Source organism: Anabrus simplex, chromosome 7 (genome assembly GCF_040414725.1).
Source record: "Anabrus simplex isolate iqAnaSimp1 chromosome 7, ASM4041472v1, whole genome shotgun sequence".
NCBI classification, from domain to species: Eukaryota; Metazoa; Arthropoda; class Insecta; order Orthoptera; family Tettigoniidae; genus Anabrus; species Anabrus simplex.
The window spans coordinates 157,590,251-157,611,021 of NC_090271.1; the positions used below are offsets into that span (position 1 = coordinate 157,590,251).

Genomic DNA, 20,771 nt, shown 5'->3' on the forward strand with positions numbered 1-20,771 from the left:
CCCACACGTGTTCGATTGGTGAGAGATCCGGAGAGTACCCTGGCCACGGAAGCATCTGTACACCTCGTAGAGCCTGTTGGGAGATGCGAGCAGTGTGTGGGTGGGCATTATCCTGCTGAAACAGAGCATTGGGCAGCCCCTGAAGGTACGGGAGTGCCACCGGCCGCAGCACATGCTGCACGTAGCGGTGGGCATTTAATGTGCCTTGAATACGCACTAGAGGTGACGTGGAATCATACACAATAGCGCCCCAAACCATGATGCCGCGTTGTCTAGCGGTAGGGCGCTCCACAGTTACTGCCGGATTTGACCTTTCTCCACGCCGACGCCACACTCGTCTGCGGTGACTATCACTGACAGAACAGAAGCGTGACTCATCGGAGAACACGACGTTCCGCCATTCCCTCATCCAAGTCGCTCTAGCCCGGCATCATGCCAGGCGTGCACGTCTATGCTGTGGAGTCAATGGTAGTCTTCTGAGCGGACGCCGGGAGTGCAGGCCTCCTTCAACCAATCGACGGGAAATTGTTCTGGTCGATATTGGAACAGCCAGGGTGTCTTGCACATGCTGAAGAATGGCGGTTGACGTGGTGTGCGGGGCTGCCACCGCTTGGCGGCGGATGCGCCGATCCTTGCGTGCTGACGTCACTCGGGCTGCGCCTGGACCCCTCGCACGTGCCACATGTCCCTGCGCCAACCATCTTCGCCACAGGCGCTGCACCGTGGACACATCCCTATGGGTATCGGCTGCGATTTGACGATGCGACCAACCTGCCCTTCTCAGCCCGATCACCATACCCCTCGTAAAGTCGTCTGTTTGCTGGAAATGCCTCCGTTGATGGCGGCCTGGCATTCTTAGCTATACACGTGTCCTGTGGCACACGACAACACGTTCTACAATGATTGTCGGCTGAGAAATCACGGTACGAAGTGGGCCATTCGCCAACGCCGTGTCCCATTTATCGTTCGCTACATGCGCAGCACAGCGGCGCATTTCACATCATGGGCATACCTCAGTGACGTCAGTCTACCCTGCAATTGGCATAAAGTTCTGACCACTCCTTCTTGGTGTTGCATTTGCTCTGTCAGTCAGTGTATGTCTGTGATTTGAATTTCTGTATGATAGAAGTGCAGAATGCTTCAGATATATACAGCTCAGTAACTTGGTGGCTTGACGTAACAGGTGCTTTGGACAGCCACCATTGACTCTAGGAATTAACCTAGTACTCTGTTGTGGGCTGAATGAATTGCAGAGCCATGTATTACTTTAGAAGTGAAGTCTCATTTATAAATTTTTCAATTTCCTGTCCAGGAATCAAGCCCAGTCCCGAAAGAACTGAACGTGCCTTTTCTGCCTCAGCTAGGTAGCCTTGTTGCTGTTGTAGTTAATATAAGAGGTAATTTCCAAGGCAAGGTTTCAGTTACCAAGCAAGTGGCAACGTGTTGTGGGTCACGTAGCTATCAGCTTACATTTCTGAGATAGTGGGTTTGAACTCCACTGTTAGCTGCCCAGAAGCCATGGTTTCCCATTTTCACACCAGGCAGTAAATACTTGAGCTGTACTTTAATTATGGCCACGGTTGCTTTCTTCCCACTCCTAGCCCTTTCCCATTGTCACCATAAGACCTACCTGTGTCATTTTAAAACTACTAGTAAAAAGTTTTAATTAACTTATAGTTGTTGAATAATTTATTAGCACAAAAGATATCTATTCATAACCACCAGAAAGTTAACTTGAAGGAAACTTGAAAATCAGAATCAATCCTGTGGTTTTGCTAGGTCCTTAAACTCTCTCTTACATGCACACGATGGGTAGGGATGACATAGCCACTTGGAAGTTCAACTATTTCATGAAATTGATTCAACTTTTGGATGACTATCCAAAATATTTCCTTGGGGGCTCAGACAATTTTGGCTCAAAGCAGATGCAACAGATCCATATGAGCTTGCGAGGCACAGCTGTAGTTCTGATGGGCAAGAAAATTATGCGTAAGGCTATTCGTGGTCACCTGGAGCAGAATCCAGCTTTTGAAAAGCTCCTGCTACACATCCATGGCAATCTCGTGGAGGTTCGTGACAAGCTCTTGGAGAACAAAGTGCGTGTTCAGCCCATGCCCTGCCCTGTTGTGATACCGGCATAGATTACAGGCTTGGGGCCTGAAAAGACTTCAGGCTGTGTCCACTCCCACCAAGATCTCCAAGGGAACAATTGAAACCAACAACCAAAATCGGATTTAAATGAACTGAAGTGTGGACAGATAAGTCAGGAAATGAAGTGTGCTCTCTCACCGAGGTGAAGAGTGATGTTGTGCAGGATGACAACGAACTGGATGAGAATTGGTCTGAAATAATGCTCGTAGTCGTGGAGTCCGGAGTTCAAGGCCCAGCGGAGGAAGTGAGTGCCGTGTGTGAGAGTGCAACGGCCATGGAGACCCGACTGAAGCCCACCAGTCGTGATGATGGCCCCGGTGGCATGAAGGTAGTAACTCCACGGTAAAACGGGATCACTTCCTAGGGAACATGCCGGACCCAGTTCGAGACCAGATTGACGTCAGAGGAGGGAACCGAATACTCGATCACTGGACTACATGGACAGAAGGTGTAAGAACGGCGCAGTCCCCAGCCAGGTTTGACCTACGAGGAGATTGTAGGAGTATTCGATGGGCGCTGCGGTGTCCTCCGAGAGTAGCCTATAGAATTTAGTTTAAGGAAAGGACTCAGTGCGCCGATAGATCACTGCGGGTATTGAATGCCGAGATCGAGCGATTGGGCAACGTGATTGTGGACGAGGTGCCCTGAGGAGACACCAGTTATGAGGTGGCTGACACCTACAGTAGGCTGTACGTCACTGAGATCCGTCCAGGGAGGATGCTCGGCGAGAAGCAGAACCCCGAGCGGGCTCTGACAATATCCCAGGAGAGAGAGGCAGCGATGGCAGTGACACGGCTGGAAGAACTCCCACTAGGAGACGGAGCACCAATGAAGTCTGAGCAGACGACCAGTAAACGAGGGTGTGCTACCTAACCAGGACACTTGTTCTGGCATGAAGCAGCATGCCAGCATGAACATTGGGTTTGGCACCTCTGAAGAAGAGGAGACTCAACAGGGCCAAGTCCGAGACGTGTGAGTCAGTCCCGTACATCACACCGGTGGACTACGAAGGCACGTGGTCCCAAACAATAGACAAAAGTGCAAATGAGGGAAAGCCAGGATAGCTTTGACCACCGTGTAAGGACCTGAGGATTATCACCAAGAATGAGAACATCATTGACTGGGCCCAGTGAATCCCCCTTGGGAAAGTAGTGGCCACCCAATCAGATCAATCAGCAGTGTGGCATGTTCGCTGTTTGGTGGAGCAGGACTGGAGAGAGAGCGATCCCTTGTGGCCCAGTCCAAGTGTAACGTCGACCGCCCTAACCTCACTACCCGCTGCACAGCCAGCCTGTTAGAAGAGGGCCGGCACGCTTTGAACAGCCACCGCTGCAAGTGCTGTCCTTGGTCATTGCATCTTTGGAGACCTCCAGGGGTGCAGACATAATGAGTTAGTAAGGAGCTCAGTTGGAGCTCAACCAGTAAGCAAAGGAGAGTGGAGAGTGCTACAGTACGAGTGAGTTCCGTGTGATCCCAGCCAGTAAGCAGAGGAGAGCGAGGAGTGTAGTCGGTCTGTGTGGGAGTTACAGTCTGAGCCTAGTCCACCAGTCATTTGGAGTGTTTGCCTATTAGAGCTGAGGACTCGTTCTGTATGCCTGACATTGTGTGTGTGTCCCTGGGGCTGGCTGCTTTGGAAGAACTTTGCGTGTTTTGGTGCCGTTTGGTAGAGGACACTGGGTACTGGCATAGGGCTATGAACAGAGCTCTGCCGGAGTTTCTGGACGGCGAATACCATCCCGAACTGCAAGACTGATGTGAGCAAACTGTGGACTGTGACAGTGACAACAAGAAACTGAGTGACTAAGTGAGATTGTAGTGGACTGAAGACTGAATGAATTTGTGTGAATGAACAGTGAGAAGAGTGAGAGAGCGCAAACTGTGTAAATGTGTGTCCTGCTCTATGAATGTAAGTTGTGTTCTTCATAAGCCTGTGTGTTAATATGTAGATTAAATAAGTAGTTAATAAATTTTAGGAGTAGAACGCTACCACTTTCAGTCTTTATTTATCTACCCAGTCAGCGTGCTGCAGAATGACCATTTTACTTACAAATATAACTGCACTGCCCCAGTCTGATGCTAATTCTCTCTATGAAGCCATTTATCCCTGCCTTCCCTCCTGTGAAACAAAATTCCAGCACTGTGTCTCCCAAAACCGTAAAAGTAATCAGTGAGATGTAAAACCAGTAACATTATCCCTGGCTCTTCACTATATTTCACCACTTTGGGTCAAATTTTGTCTATTTCTTCTGTTTTATGACACCGTAGTTTGTAGTTAAATTGAAATAATAAATATGGTAGTTCAACCTATTCAATACAAGTAAATAAGAGATGTAGAGATTACATTCTTATTTAATTAAAAGTGGAAATGGTACCGGTTTCGACCCCAGTCTGGGTCATCATCAGCCGATTATAACTCGAAAAACAATGCATAAGTAAGAAAGAAGTTAACGGTCAAGTCCACACAATATCAGTTGAAGAGGCGATATAAAAATGACGGGGGTAGGCACTGTAAAATTCAGACGAAGTGGGATGTAAGTCAATTAAAAGAAGTAATGCGTAATCTTCCGAGCATCAGCACGGCACACGCAATGTTTGGCACTGTCTCACAATGTTCACAAAAAGCAGAGAACAGTTAAATGAGCCAGACTGCATACACCGTAAGGCACAAAGTCATAACACAATCCAAATATGAAGATCTAAAGTTATGAAGAAGCCGAAGACGAGCAGCTCAACTGAAGTAACTTGCAAGCTCCAGAAGATCGGCGCAGTGTTTACAATGTCAAGTGCTGTAGTTTCATACACTGACGGAGATTAAAGGATAGATTAATGATCAAGTATGTGCTTAGTTCACGAAAATGTACCTATATATATATATATAATACGATTTAATATAATTGATACGTAATTATGATCTTGAAGATTTTTAGAACAGTTGAACTGTTCGCCCATGGTTGTAATTACGCTGGACGTTAGCGTAATAAACCTTCAAGTTCTTTTGTGCACGGTGCCAATTAGCTTGAATCTTTTCTGGGCTGGCCTCGTCAGGCAGAAGATCATTAATTGACCACAGATTAGATAGAGGAGAATTCGGAGTAAAAGCCAACATTAAAGAAGCAGGGGTTTGCTTGTGGCTTTCATGGACAGCGGTGTTAAATGGAAATGGCAACCAATTTAATGAGGAATCCCACTTGGAGTGGTCTGAGGAGTGATGAGGGCAGATCGCAGGTTACGATTCACCCTCTCAGCATAATTTGGCTTCGGGTAATACAGGGTGGTGGTTACATGAGCAATGGATAGATCAAAACAGAAATTCCGAAACTGGGCAGAAGTAAAGGCTCTTACGTTATCACTTGCCAAAAATTGAGAAGTTCCAAACGAGGCGAATATCTGTTTCAAGCACGAGATGGTGGTGTTGGCGTTAGCCATCCGAGTGGGGAACAGCCATGTAAAACGCGTTAAGGCGTCAACACACACAACTATGAAACGATGACCAGTCCGAGATCTCGGGAAGGGCCCGATGTAGTCTATGAATAGTCTTTCCATTGGGCAAGAAGCTTGCTCAGAAGACAAGAGACCTAGACGAGTATTGGGGGGCGGGTTTTGCTGATATTACAAATCTTACAGCACTTGACAAGGGTACGGATCTCATTTTCCATTGATTTCCAAATGAAGTGGTTACGAATCTTCTCTCTTGTTTTGAAAACGCCCAGATGACCGCCCACTGGGGATTCATGAAAATATTTGAAGAGAGCCGGGACCGGGTTAGTTGGGACTACAATTTTGGAGTCTCTGCGACCGCGAGCAGGACAACACAGTACACCATTCTTAAGGATGTAGGGCCTTAACATGCTCACCGGATTTAATCCTGTCGATAATAGCTTTTAATTCAGCATCGTCCTCTTGATGTTTGGTTATATCCTTGAAAAGGAAAGGAGAGTCAGTGAAACTCTTGATGTTTGGTTATATCCTTGAAAAGGAAAGGAGAGTCAGTGAGAACTACATTGACAAAAGCTGATACTTTTTCGGGAGATGAGTCTGCTGACTCTGATTGAGGGTCAGAGCTGCCTGGATTGAACATCCTACTGAGGCCATCAGCCACAACGTTTTCCGTGCCACGAATATGATGGGCTTCAAATTGGAAGGCTGAGATGCGCACTGCCCAACGTGCTAGATGACTGGTCTTTCGCGGCTTGGCAAGTACCCAACTCAACGCCTGATTATTAGTTTCCAGATCGAAAGGAAGATGTTCCAGGTACATTCTGAAGCGTTCTAACAAGAAGACACCACCAAGGTTTCCAACTCATAAATGGAATAATTTCGCTCAGCAGGATTCAGGGCACGTGAAGCATAAGAAATAGGACGACGCCCTTCTTGAAATTCCTGAAGAAGAACACCGGATATGCCTGAGGAAGAGGCTTCCGTCTGAAGGATGAAGCGTTTAGAAAAGTCTGGCATAGCCAGTACCGGAGCATTACATAAGGCAGATTTCAAGTCCATGAAGGCTTCGCGTTGGACATCACCCCACTCAAATTTGGCATCCTTTCTTCTCAAAGCATTTAATGGGGCTGCACGTTCAGCAAAATTGGGAATGAATTTGCGAAAGAAATTAACCATGCCAATGAATCTACTTTGCGTTCACTCAATTCCCCTCTCAAATAATAATCAATGGGTACAGGTAGGTTTTCTATAAATATGGTTTATGAAAACAGTAAGTCCAGCTCTCGTAATTATGTTAACCACAGCTTTGTCCAACTTCGCAGAACTGAGAAACCCATTTCAAATTAGAGTGGTAACAGCTTTTTAATCTATACCAATAAACTCTTAAGTTGGACATCTTGTTTATGACACACAAAATTTGTATCATGTTCGGATGACGCATTTTGATAATACGCACCTTTGAGGTTTGTAGAATGCCACAAAAACACATCCTTTTTTGTTTTTCATTCTGATTACAACATTTGCAGAAGGAAACACGGCAAAAAAAGGTTGTATACCTACTTTTAAATGCAGAATGAATGGAGTTGTAATTTGGTACAATTTGGTTTGAGATTGGTTCACACATTCATTTTTTATAGAAGTTTAAACTCTCTTATCCAAACTATTGAATCCAATAGTAGGCATTCCCTTGCTATTTCTACTACAGCATCCCCGTATGCCACCTATTGTTCTATCTATTGTTTGGAACTTTTCATTAATCATATCCATTTACTGTCTAATTTCCTTTGCAGACAGATTTTTCTTTCTCTATTCTGTGCCCAGAGATACTTGGTTATGATATAGTCTATTATGGATCTGGTCTGGTGCTTCTACCCTCCCATGTGTACCCTTATGCTTTAAACCCATGCTAAACCCATACTAGCACAGAAGTCCACCGGGCGAGTTGGCCGTGCGCGTAGAGGCGCGCGGCTGTGAGCTTGCATCCGGGAGATAGTAGGTTCGAATCCCACTATCGGCAGCCCTGAAGATGGTTTTCCGTGGTTTCCCATTTTCACACCAGGCAAATGCTGGGGCTGTACCTTAATTAAGGCCACGGCCGATTCCTTCCAACTCCTAGGCCTTTCCTATCCCATCGTCGCCATAAGACCTATCTGTGTCGGTGCGACGTAAAGCCGCTAGCAAAAAAAAAGCACAGAAGTCCAGTAAACATTTCCCAATCCTGTTAGCTTCCATATCTTCCCCACATTTACCCACCTTCTCATACCCTTCAGTTCTATTTCCAACTCTTACATTGAAATCACCCATTAGCACTATCCTATTCCTACTGTTTACCCTGACTATGATGTTGCACAATGCTTCATAAAACTTGTCAACTTCATCCTCATCTACACCCTCACATGGTGAATACACTGAGACAATTCTCGTCCTAATTCCCAAAACTGCCAAATCTACCCACATCATTCGTTCATTTATGTGACTAAGAGAAACTATGTTGCATGCAATGGTATTCCTGATGAACAGTCCTAACCCACACTCTGCCCTTTGCTTTTTAACACTTGTGAAGAACACTTCATAATCTTCTATCTCTTCCTCGTTATCTCCCCTTACCCAGATATCATTAACTCCTAAGGCATCCAGATGCTTCCTCTTTGCTGACTCAGCTAGTTCTACTTTGTTTCTTCCATAAGCCCCATTAATATGAATAGTTTTTCATGTAATTCCATTTCATTCAGCAAGTTGTTTTCAAGGAGTCCTTCGCCTGTCAAATGGAGGAGGTACTACGTTACTCCAATAGGTCCGAGGCTTGCCTATATCATTCCGTTAGATATTTAATTGTAATCTGAATTGACATCAGTTGCAAAATACGTAACATTTTAATTATGGCCAACTTAATCAATACTTGTATTACTTGTGATGAGTTACAATTGGTCAGTACATGTTTTGGCTTGTTTCAAGCCATCATCAGCTTGCAAACAAATTAAAATGCACACCTTCCTTTATGTTAATTGATCTAACGAGTCCTTATATTTTAATAGAGGATCCATGCACTCATCACCAAATTAATGGGCAGTGTTTTAACAAGACATTCTTTTAATATTAATTTTAAGAATTCCTAAGAAGGGTTAATTATTTTATGTATATGCATTGAATTCCACTGTTTTCAAGGACCATTAATTTTAAGTCATCCTCATGAAAGTTCATATGTTTTCATTGTACATTTTATGTATGGCTTTTTTAGTTTATAAGAGAATTATTATTCTTTACCATTGTTTGTTGGCTGATGTTGACTTCAAGCAAGCTGAGACATGTACTGACCAATTGCAACTCATCATGAGTAATTCAAGTATTGATTGGATTGACCTTAATTAACAGTAGCATGTTTGGTGAAAATTCTGTGAAGCAGGATGCTACCCCATTTAGACACTGTCACAGTGATAATGTCTCCTCTGTCTTATATAGTCCCAACGTCTGAGCACAAGGAGATCCATGACTCAGAATATGTCCGAATACCCACTCCTATTCCCTAGCAACTAGTATCCTGACTCTCAGGACCACTTTCTAGACCTCATCCATTGCCCATAATTCACAAACTAGGCTGTGACTGCAGTAACGCAACCCACAAATTTAAAAGAAATAAATTCTGGATCGATGCTTTCAAAAGCAAGTTTTTTTAATCATTAACTCAATATAAAATGACACTTATTTGTTAAAATGAAACTGAGGCAATTTCAACACTGTTCCATTTTTAAAAAAATTGAAACCTTAATGCTGAATGAAGGCACTGTTTGATTTCTTAAAATACCCTTTTTCACTTTCTCATTGTGCACTTTTTGTTGGATTGTAATACTTCATATGAACCTTATGTTTCATCAGGGCTCCTTTTACTTTTCCTGTGATAGAAGTGGGGTGATGTAAGATAGTTGCTACACCACTATAGCAGTTTGTTTGCAGATCTCTTTTTCTTGTGCCTGCTCTTGTCTACTTCCTTTTCACAACACAGGTGAATTTAAAAAAAAAAAGAATTTTGCTTTAAATGTGCTTTTCCTCTCATTTTAGATTGAGTGTTACCCACCTCATTTTCTGTAGATGGTTGGACGTGGGATCAGCTGTACTTTTAAAACTTTGTGACAAGTTGTTTTTACTGTCTTAAAGCTCTGATAGCCCCTGAAGTTTCTTGGAAAACATAGTTTTATGTAGATTTCACATTTAGTTTCTATTTGTACATTTCTATTGTTGACTACTCCCATCACTCGTGCATGCACTTCTGTTAGGTTTCCGTGGCAAAACTAACACAAGGATAAATTTGAGAATACATTATAACTGTGTATACGTGACTAATAATGCATTGTTGAATGATTATGTGGTTTTTTTACTCATTTATTAATTGATAGCGCATAACTTATGTTACCAGAAATAAAGTACTTCAGTAGTAACTGTCTTATTAAGGAAATATTTTATTGTCTTGAGAAATATACAGAATGTCACTTTCTTATTCATACACTTTCATTTTGTAAAAAGAACTGTATACTTTAGACAGTCAAAATAATTTTTATTGTACTTTTCTTTTAACAAAAATATTTCAGGTACATTTCTTTCCAATACCATACCAAATTTAGAAACTTAGTATAATAGAAAATACACAATATAGCAAAAGATGTACTTTTTATGCTGCATTGTTATTCATACAGATGCCAGTACTTTAAATAAATAAATTAACAAACAAATAAAATGCCACATAGCAGCAATCCTGATGCCTTTGGTTTTAATGACAGCTTGACATCAATACTGCATGGAATTTAAAAGCCTCTTCATGGCTTATGCTGAACTACTCTTCAGTCATCACTTTTTTAAAACTATTCTTTGAATGAAATATTTCTATTGTGGACCTTAGATTTCAAAAATGCCAATAAATGTTCAGCAAACTGTGGAAGCATTTTCAATTGTCTCTGAATGTTCCAAATTAACCAATCCTTGTTTAGAGAAGCAGTATGTTTCGGGTCATTACCATGTTGAAATATGTAGGTTGGTAGCATTCCCACTCTCTCAGCACTTTGTTTAACATTGATCTTTAGAAATGTCATTATTTATTACTTTGCCCATTGTGCCTTCAATAAATTGAATATTCCCTTACACCTTTAGGCAACATACACCCACAAAGCATAATTCAGCCACCTCCATGTTTCACTGTGGAATGATATTGAACACATTGTTGTCTGTATTGACTTTTCTCCATACCCTTCGGGCACCATTTGATCCAAAAAGATTGATTTTAGTATCATTGGACCAGATAACATTACTCCACAACTCGTGGACCTTATACAGGTGTTCTTTTGCGAAAAGCAGTCTTGCAGCATGGTTCTTCTTACTAACATCGGGCCTCTTCCTTAGTAGTCTGACATTGTAACAGTGTCTATGTAATACCTGGCAGACCGTCTCAGTAGACATTTTCTTCCCAGTAGTAACTTCCAGTTCTACCTGCAGCTTAGGAGCACTTACACAAGGGTTGGTTTTCACTCTCCTCAAAATTGGTTGTTCTTCTTGTGGACTTAGCTTTCTTTATTTGGGTTTTCTTGTTACATTCTTCACTGATCATTCATACTTAAACTTATTCATGACATATTTAACTGTTGTATGGCTTTTCTTCACAATTAGTCTTACTTTTCTTAAGGAGATTCTTCGAAGTGCTGGATGTATAATTGTGTGTTTCAATTCAGAACTAAGCTCCTTTCCCTTGGGCATTTCTACGAACACTTTCGTAGGTTGCAGGGGAACACAACTATTGTTTTGTTGTACAGTACCTATTCTCATTCCACAACTGCTTACACCGAGCTCAAGGTTATCGAACGAATAAGTACATCCACGCTAGTGTCTGAATTACAAATTGACTTGTATTTAGGTGTGCAAATAGTGTTTACTTTTGTATACACAGACTACTGTAGTTGCACTAGGAAATAATTTGTGCACTGAATGTTTATGTCTCACTATTACCTCCACTATATAAAAATATAATCTAATAGAATTTAATAGAAAAATTTAATTTAATTTAATTTAGTAGAAAAATGGAATGTTCTATAATGAAATGGGCTGTGTATGAATAAGAAAGTGACATACTGTATGCAATAATGGGTGCAGAACTTCCACTTTCTAAAGACTGTATGTTTTTGTGGTCCCTAAAATTTAGTAAAATTGCACATATTTGTCCAAAATCACCACTGTATCCAGTGTTCAAAAAATTTACTCCCCGCTTGTATATTTCATTTAGCAGAATTTTGTTTTTTTGGTCCCAAAAATATAAATTGAGAAACGTGTTTCTATGATTGCTCAGTGGAATTTAGTTTGAGTTTTCTTCAATTTCATCACATCCCTGGAAGTTAAGGAGTAAAATTATAACTGACATGATATTTAAATAAAATAAAGAAATGGAGTCAAGAAAGAATTTGATAATACTCTGATAAGAACAATAACAGTATAATGGTTATACACACTTCGCAGTTTTATCAATTCTGTGTTACAGCTTTTAAAAGGCTAACATGTAATATAGGGATGGGTTTTAAGAATGATTTGAATATATATTGCTTTCTGCTAATATAATATTGTTTTAGGAAGAAAGGACAGGAGGGTCTTCATGGAACTTTATAATTTTTGTATCAGATAATTGACTTCTGTTAGTTTGATTATATCGTAATCTCATTCAGTAACTTTTTCATAAAATATACTCTCATTTCATTTATAAAACAAATCCTTTCATCACTTGATGCAAAACAGCTAGTTGTCATTGATATATTTGATGATTTGTTATGTTGTATCCTGGTTGGAGCTGTATTAAATGTTCTGTCCCCAAAAGAGTTTGTTTTTTCATCTTTAATCTAGTTTATTTGCCCCTTCGTACTATTCTTCTCTGTAATTTCCTTGTATGTGAATATATTCCATAAAAGGGAATTTTTAATTTTATTGTTCCTTACCAGTCAGATTTTGGGCCAGCCAGTTAAAGCAAAATCATTTTGTAACATTTCATGTGTTTTCAAATTCTCACATGTCATCTTACTTTTAGTTCATATGGTATCAGAGATGTGTTAGAAAAAAAGAAAAAAGTCTCTCCTAGTTTATCCCATTCTTTAACAATGGGTTATTATCAATTGCACATTCTTTTATCATCAAGTGCTGTCTTGATTTAACACTTCTTTTCAATTGATTTGTACTAGACATTTTGTATTTATCTTCCTGTTGTAGTTTGTTTTTCATGCTTTTGTCTAAGAGGGTTGTGTAAGATGGAGTCCGTCATAATATATCAAGTCGGGCTCATCACACAATACTTGAGGGGTTGGTACGAGGTGGAGTCTGTTTCAGTTTGTGGGGCCCGATACAAGACCCGCCCTGGCCTCACGTACCACTACACTCACTCGCACAAGGACCGCGATGAGGAGGATCCTTGCATTGATGGGACGGTTGACAGCAAACAGTCCACGATGACAACTCCGGGACCTCCTGCTGTCAGTATACCTCAGCAACAGCAGCAGCAACCCCAACCAACACCACAACCACCGCCAGCACAGCAGCAGCAACCACAACAACAGCAGGCGCAGGTTGTGTCTTCTTCAGACTGTGGAGGAGCTGGGGCAGGTTGGAGCAAGTTCCAGGACAGTTACCTGACCTTCCTAAAGACCCCCGGTACGCTCACTCGCTGCCTCGCCCCCCTCAGTGCCCCCACCCGCCCACCCACCCTCTGGCGCATTTCAGCATGCATTGTTTGGTGGGAAATTTTAATTCAATCAATTACTTGTGTTCCGGAGAATGTTACATGAGAATGGTTTCATTATTAAATGTAATTTCTGAGTCATTTATATTTTGTTTCAGTAAAGCGCAAAGGGATAGATGGTTTCTGATGAGTAGAAATCTTTAGTTGGGAAAGCATGATGTTTAGAAGAGCATTATGAATGGAAACTTTCTTAAATATGTTTTCTAAGTGAGATTTTTCATTAATCATTTGATGTCAGTCTTTGCTTGTTCTCAAAAGGAGGGTGGTTTCTAATATCTTTCACTGAATCTGTTGGATGGAAATTGTTTTTATGGGTATTAGTAAATGATTGGCATTGAGAAGAAATTACTAATAACATGAGATTAGAGAAAATTTTACTTCTAAATGAATGTTTCCATCTATTGCCTTATAGCCTTGTAATGCTGCTGATGTTAATTATACCCTGTGTAGTTCTTTTTATAGGGGAAGTGGCTTTCACACTACAAGTATAGTTGTGGCTTTGATTGGTAGAAATTCATATTTCTTATGAATATCATTTGGTTTTAATTTATGCACTGGTGGAGACTTACATTGTTTTCTTCAAGTTATTACTCATTGTTTTGTCTCTTGTGTCGTGTGTATTTTATTTCTGTTCGTCCTGCAGTGACCATACTCTAGTTGTGTGCTGTAACTTCCTGTTTGCTGTATGCTGCCTGTGCATGTTAGTCGCATTTGCATGGTTCACACAAGTTAAGCTGTACATGTTACCTTTGCATATTTGAACTCTTGAATTTTACAGATATATGTCAAATTTTATAGAATATTTGTTTTCATTCCAGATAATTTCATTTCTGTTATTTTATTATAGTTTGAGACTGATTCGTGGTGTAGGTTGCTGTAGTCATATCCTAGTTCGTGAACCATTAGCAACGGCTGAGTGACCTGGTAAATGACCCTGAGAGTCGGAATACCAGTTGATATGCAATAGGAGTGGGCATCTTGGATATATTCTGAGTCCTGGCCCTCCTTGTGTTCAGGAGCCTTGGGCTATACAATCTGCCTGTGGTTCCTAACCTGTTATGCAGAGATCCTCACCGTGACTATGAGTAAGTAGGGTAGCATCCTGCTTACAGAATTTACTGAGCTAAGAACATTTTAAGCAAGCCTCGGACCTATGGGAGTAACGGAATACCACTTCCATTTGACAGGCGAGGGACTCCTTGGAAACAGCTTAACAAACGAAATGAAATTCGATGGGAAACCATAAATATTAATGAGGCTTATGGAAGAACTGACTGAGTCAGCAAAGAGGATGTGTTTGGATGTGTTAGGAGTTAATGATATATAGGAAAGTGGAGATAACAAGAAAGCGATAGAAGATTATAAAGTTTTCTTGACGGGTAGTGAAATGAAAAGGGCACGGTTTGGGGTAAGACTGTTCACCAGGAATATTATTGCATGCAGTATAGTTTCTGTTAAACATATAAATAAGTGAATGATTTGGATAGATGTCATAGTTGGAGGAATTAGGATGAAAATAATCTCGGTCTATTCACCATGTGAGGGTGCAGATGCAAAGGAAATTGGTTTTATGTAGCACTGAGTGACACCATAGTCAGGATCAGGAGCAAGGATAAAATACTGCTAATGGGTGATTTTGATGTGAGAGCAGGAAATAGAACTGAAGGGTATGAGAATGTAATGGGTAAATGTGGGAAAGGTATGGAAGCTAATAAGAATCGGAATCATTTAGTGGACTTACTTTGAATTCAAGAAATCTGTTGGGAATGTGTGGGTACTTGATTTTATTTTATTTTACAGGCTGCTATCTGATCTGTAGAGAACTAAGTATCTCTAGGCCTAGGATAAAGAAACTGAAGTCAGTCTGCAGACAAATAAAGATAAAAAATATCCAGGACAAGGAAATTAGACAGAAGTGCATGACATGATTAGTGAAAAGTTCAAAACAGCAGAGAGTAAGCAGGTTTAGGATACAGAAAGAGAAGGTGTGGCATACAGGGATACTGTAGTAGAAACAGTAAGGGAATGCTTAGGAACGACCGCATACCTGCCAACCCTTCCGATTTACCCGGAAACTTTCCGGTTTTTAACTCGTCTTCCGATTTTCCGATTTATTTTTACTTCTTCCGATTTTTGACTAATATAACCTCTAGTACGGCCAATACTCTTCCCTTAGAATAAAGGATAAATTCTTATGTGCTTGTGTAATTAACGAAACCTAATTTTCAAGCGTATTTGATGCTTTATTTCGTGAGTGTTTCGTCCGTCGCCTTCGTGTATTGTGTTTCCCGCTCACCACAGCAGCGTGTGCGCTTGATACAGTTGGGGATTCGGGGCGGCAATCATCCTGCAAGCAAGAGGCTAGCGCGCGCTAACGACTCAGTTAATCGGGACGAAAGAACGAGTTTGTTATTGTGTTGTTCGCGCGCTATTAACATTGTTTCTGTGAGTAGTTTCGTCGGAGTTGTAGGCCACGTGTTTTTCCTTGCATTTCTATGACAGTTTCTGGTATTTTCTTTTCTCGTTATGGCCAAAAAATATGACAAACGTTATCTCCAAGTGTTCAGAGATGTCTATAAATTTCTGTACATTTTACCGGCTATTAAGGGAAACTACCGTATTTTCTCGCGTACCGTAATCGACGCCCTTGCATAATTTACACATCCCAATATTTTTGGGTCCAAAGTGGAATTTGACGCACCGAGTGTTTCGCGTACGGGACATTATGTGATCTCAAAATTGTTTGTCAGTCCACAGTACTCAATTAATACTGCAACATACGAACTTGCGGTGATCAGTTACGCCGAAACATACGGGAATAGAGCAGCGGGCAGCAAGTGAAACATGCGCTACCGCGGTAACAAAAGTGTACTTCAAGCGGCCAACAAGTCTCGCAAAGCATTTCGCGGACCAAAAAGCGGCAAGTTTCCGCAAGTAGAGGATTATCTGCTTAACTATATGATTTTGTTACGCAATGTTGGATAAGCCGTTTCTCACAAAATGCTGCATTTTAAAGAATGAGAAATAGCCGCGGCACGTGGAATCATTGTCTCGTATTTGAAGGTTAGCCGAGGCTGAATTAATTTTATGAAGAGAAATGGACTTTCTCTTCGAAGAACAACATTATGCCAAAAAGTGACGAATGATTTCAACCATTTTCAACACTTTGTGATTGAGAAGCGTAAAGTGAAGGAATGTTTTATCTCCCTTATAGGAACCGCAGGTCAGACGCCAATCAGTTTCCATATACCACAAAGTCGAACAATCGATAAGAAAAGAACATACAGTGTTATCGCACGCGCTACCGGAAGCAAAAAAACAACGATGTACTGCAATGCTTGCTGTAACAGCTGATGGCAGAAAGCTTGCACCTGACATTGTTCTAAAATGAAAACCAATGCCTAAAGCAAAATTTCTGCGAGTGATCCACGTTCGTATTCAAGAAAAAGGCTGGATGGACACGTCACTCGTACAAGATTGCATACGAACGGTTTGGGGTAGTGTAACAGGGTCCCTCCTTCGATGCCCAGCCCTTCTCGTGTTGGACTTTTTTTTTTTGCCGGTATGTCATTCAGGTCGTATTGTCAGCTCGTAATGGGAAGAACATTTTCCAGTGTCGGTACTTCAAACCCACGTGTCTAACTTATCTGATGTACCCTATTTGACTTTTCAGAAAAAAATCTCACGCCGGAATTGTACGCCAAATGACAACTGCAAATGGGTTGAACCAATTGTGTTTGGATTATATTTGATGTATCTTTTAAATGTAAATGAATTGTAAATACTTTGTAAATATCCGAATTCCTTGAATCGCATCCGAAGTTTTCGCCTGTATTTTTCTTCAAAAAAGTGCGTTAATTACGCGAGAAAATATGGTAGTATGCATTTTGTTCCGTGTGTCGGTGTGACATTATTCGTATGTAAGTGTCATAAATGAGAGTGATTAGGTACATTTTCTTGTAACCATTTTTATGTTTTCTTAGTTTAAGATTTTAAAGTTAATGGTCAGTTCGCATTGTAACTGTAGATAAGTATGCCTTTTATCCTGACCTTTTTTCACGTAGACAGTGGTGGAATATATGTGATGAAATCCAAGAATTAAAAAATCTTCCTATTTTTGGTTTCTAAAAGTTGGCAGGTATGCGACCGTCTGCAAAGATGTGAAAAAAAGCAAACATAAAAAGAAGGCGTATCAGAAATGGCTCCAGACAAGGACTGGTGCATGCAGGGAATTTTATGTAGATGAAAGAAACAGAGTGAAACAAATAATTGTTGAATCCAAGAAAAGGTTATGGGAAAATTTTGGTAATAAAGTGGAAAAGTTAGGTCAAGGGGCAGGGAAACCTTTCTGGACAGTAATAAAGAATCTTAGAAAGGGAGGGAAATAGGAAATTAATATTGTTTTAGGAAAATCAGGTGAACTCGTAACAGATCCCTCGTAATCTCTGGACGTGTGGAAGGAATATTCTGAAAATTTTCTCAACGTAAAAGGAAATCTTTTTGATCAGGTTGCGAATAACCAAACTCATGGGGAGGAGGCCAATTATGTTGGTGAAATTATGCTTGAGGAAGTGGAAAGGATGGTAAATAGAACTCCATCGTATAGCAGCAGAAATAGATTAAATTAGTCCTGAAATGGTGAAATACAGTGGGAAGGCAGGTTTGAAATATCTTCATAGAGTAAACAGATTAGCAGAGAATATTAGTAAGGTACCTTCTGATTGGACAAAAGCAGTAATTGCACTAATCTATCGACAAGGAAACAGGGAGGGCTGCAACAACTATTGAGGCATTTCATTGATCAGTATACCAGGTAAGGTGTTCACAGTCATTTTGGGGTAGCTGGGTCCGATCAGTGGTTGATAGTAAGTTGGATGAAAACCAGTGTGATTTCAGACCGCAGAGTGGCTGTCAGGATGAGATTTTCAGTATGCAACAGGTAATTAAAAAGTCATATGAGAGGAATAGACAGTTATGTTTGTGTAGATCTAGAGAGGGCATATGACAGAGTACCGTGGGAAAAGATGTTCGCCATACTGGGGGACTATGGAATTATGTGTAGATCATTAAAAGCGATCAAAGGCATTTCTGTTGACAATTGGGCTACCGTGAGAATTAATGGTACAATGAGTTCTTTGTTCAAGGTACTTACAGGGGTTACACAGGCTGAAATCTTTCACCTTTGTTGTTAATAGTTAACATGGATCATCTGCTGAAAAGTATAAAGTTGCAGAGAGGGATTCACTTATGTGGAAATACAGTAACCAGTTTGGCCTATGCTGACTATTTGGTCTTAATAGCAGATTGTTCTGAAAGCCTGCAGTCTAATATCTTGGAACTTGAAAATAGGTACAATGAGTATGATATGAAAATTAGCCTTCTAAAGTGATGACAGTAGGTGAGTGATCTAAGAGAATTAAATGTCAGGTTGGGAATACAAAACTGGAGTACATAGATAATCTCTAGTATTTAGGATGTGTATTCTCCCAGCATGGTAAGTGAGATATCAAGGTGCAGCAAAGCTAATGCAGTTGACTTCGCAGTTGCAATCAGCAGTAAACTGTAACGAGGAAGTCAGCTCCATTATGAAACTATCTTTTCACTGGTCTGTTTTCAGACCATCTTTGCTTTATGGGAGTGAAAGCTGGGTAGACAGAGTATACTTTATTCATAAGATGGAAGTAGCAAGAATGATCGCTGGTAGAAACATGTGCCCACAATAGCAGAAGAGTATTCGGAATGAGGAAATAAAGGCAGTTAGGAATGAACTCGATTGATGAAGCAGTACACATAAACCACCTTTGGTGGTGGGGTTATGTGAGGCGATTGGAGGAGGTTAGGTTACCTACAAGAATATTGGGACCGAGCTCGATAGCTGCAGTCGCTTAAGTGCGGCCAGTATCCAGTATTCGGGAGATAGTAGGTTCGAACCCCACTGTCGGCAGTCCTGAAGATGGTTTTCCGTGATTTCCCATTTTCACACCAAGCAAATGCAGGGACTGTACCTTAATTAAGGCCACGGCCGCTTCCTTCCCAGTCCTAGCCGTTTCCTGTCCAATCGTCGCCATAAGACGTATCTGTGTCGGTGCAGCGTAAAGCCAATAACAAAAAAAAAAAAAAATATTGGACTCAGTTATGGAGGGTAAGAGAAGTAGATGGAGATCTAGATGGTGATGATGATGATGATGATGATGATGGTTAGACTCAGTTTCTAATGATTTGAAGATAAGGGATATAGAACTAAGTGAGGCCACAGAACTAGTTACAAATATAGAATTGTGGAGGCATTTGGTAAATTCACAGATGCTTGCAGACTGAACGCTGAAAGGCATACTGGTAACAGTCTGTCATGAAGTAATGTATGTATGTATGTATGTATGTATGTATGTATGTATTTAGTTTAAGTTATCAAGTAAGTCTTCAGTTTTGACTTCCAAGAATTATCATCCAGAATTACTATAACATTATTTCAGTACAGACTTCTCTTCAATATTTTATGATAGTTTGTTTTGTGTGAATGATTCAAGCAAGCAGTTTCATACATACCGTACGTATTACAAGATTCTCAGTTCAAGACCCAAAATATGGCTTCCAATTGAGGTAGTTAAATAAAATTCATGATACTCAGTCGTCAGAAATTACCAGTGTTTTGCCCCAGTGCGGCATGGGTTCATCAGTTGGATACCGCACCTCCATAACACTGACCAGTTATCGCTCTGGTATTGACACCATTGCAAGCTATCATGTGTTAAGCACAAATGCAGTGCCAATGTATTAGGAGAGAATTACATCTTCATTTGCTATAAACACATGCCTGGGGACCAAAAATATGGCTTCTGTTTGAGGTAGTTAAATACCAAATTCTCCCCTACTACATTGGCAATGTGTTTTTGCTTATCACATGCTAGCTTGCAGTGGTGCCACTAACAAGATGCTAGCCAGCTAGCTGGAAGGTGTGGTTTCCAACTGATGAGCCCATGCCACACTGGGGAAACACACTGGTAATTTTTGATGATTGAGTTTACTGAATGTTATTGTTAACTCATTTTCACTGTGATATGACAGAAAAAAAAAAAAAAAAAAGAAAAAAAAGTACTAGAAAGTACATTGAATTATGGTGTGAATTACTGTAACTCAGTTTGAAAATACCCAAGAGTGAAACATGATTTCAGTTGGAAATGTCACTACATTATTGTCGGTGTAGATTTGGTATGTTCTAGAATAATATTTGAGATATCACTCTACAGTATACACCACACTAAAGATCAGGCAAAAAAAAAAAAAAAAAAAAAAAAGGAAAGAAAATATGTGATGTTCTTGAGACAACTATATATCAAAGTTAATTTTATTGGAGAAGAAAAGATATGATGTAGTGAGAAATATCTTTTCTATTTAAGTACCATATTTTAGCCTGATCCTTAAAGAA

General features: G+C 40.6%; 1 protein-coding gene across 3 annotated transcripts in view; it reads left to right on the forward strand.

The window, feature by feature from the left end:
• Positions 1 to 20,771, forward strand: part of LOC136877390 (zinc finger protein ubi-d4) — a 570,041-nt gene that overhangs the window by 246,617 nt on the left and 302,653 nt on the right. For 2 of the 3 annotated variants that reach the window (XM_067151392.2, XM_067151394.2), the window contains exon 6: positions 12,937 to 13,257. In XM_067151392.2, the coding sequence (XP_067007493.2) occupies positions 12,937 to 13,257 (321 nt within the window). The remainder of the gene's footprint in view (positions 1 to 12,936; positions 13,258 to 20,771) is intronic. The other variant, XM_067151393.2, reaches the window with a different exon arrangement.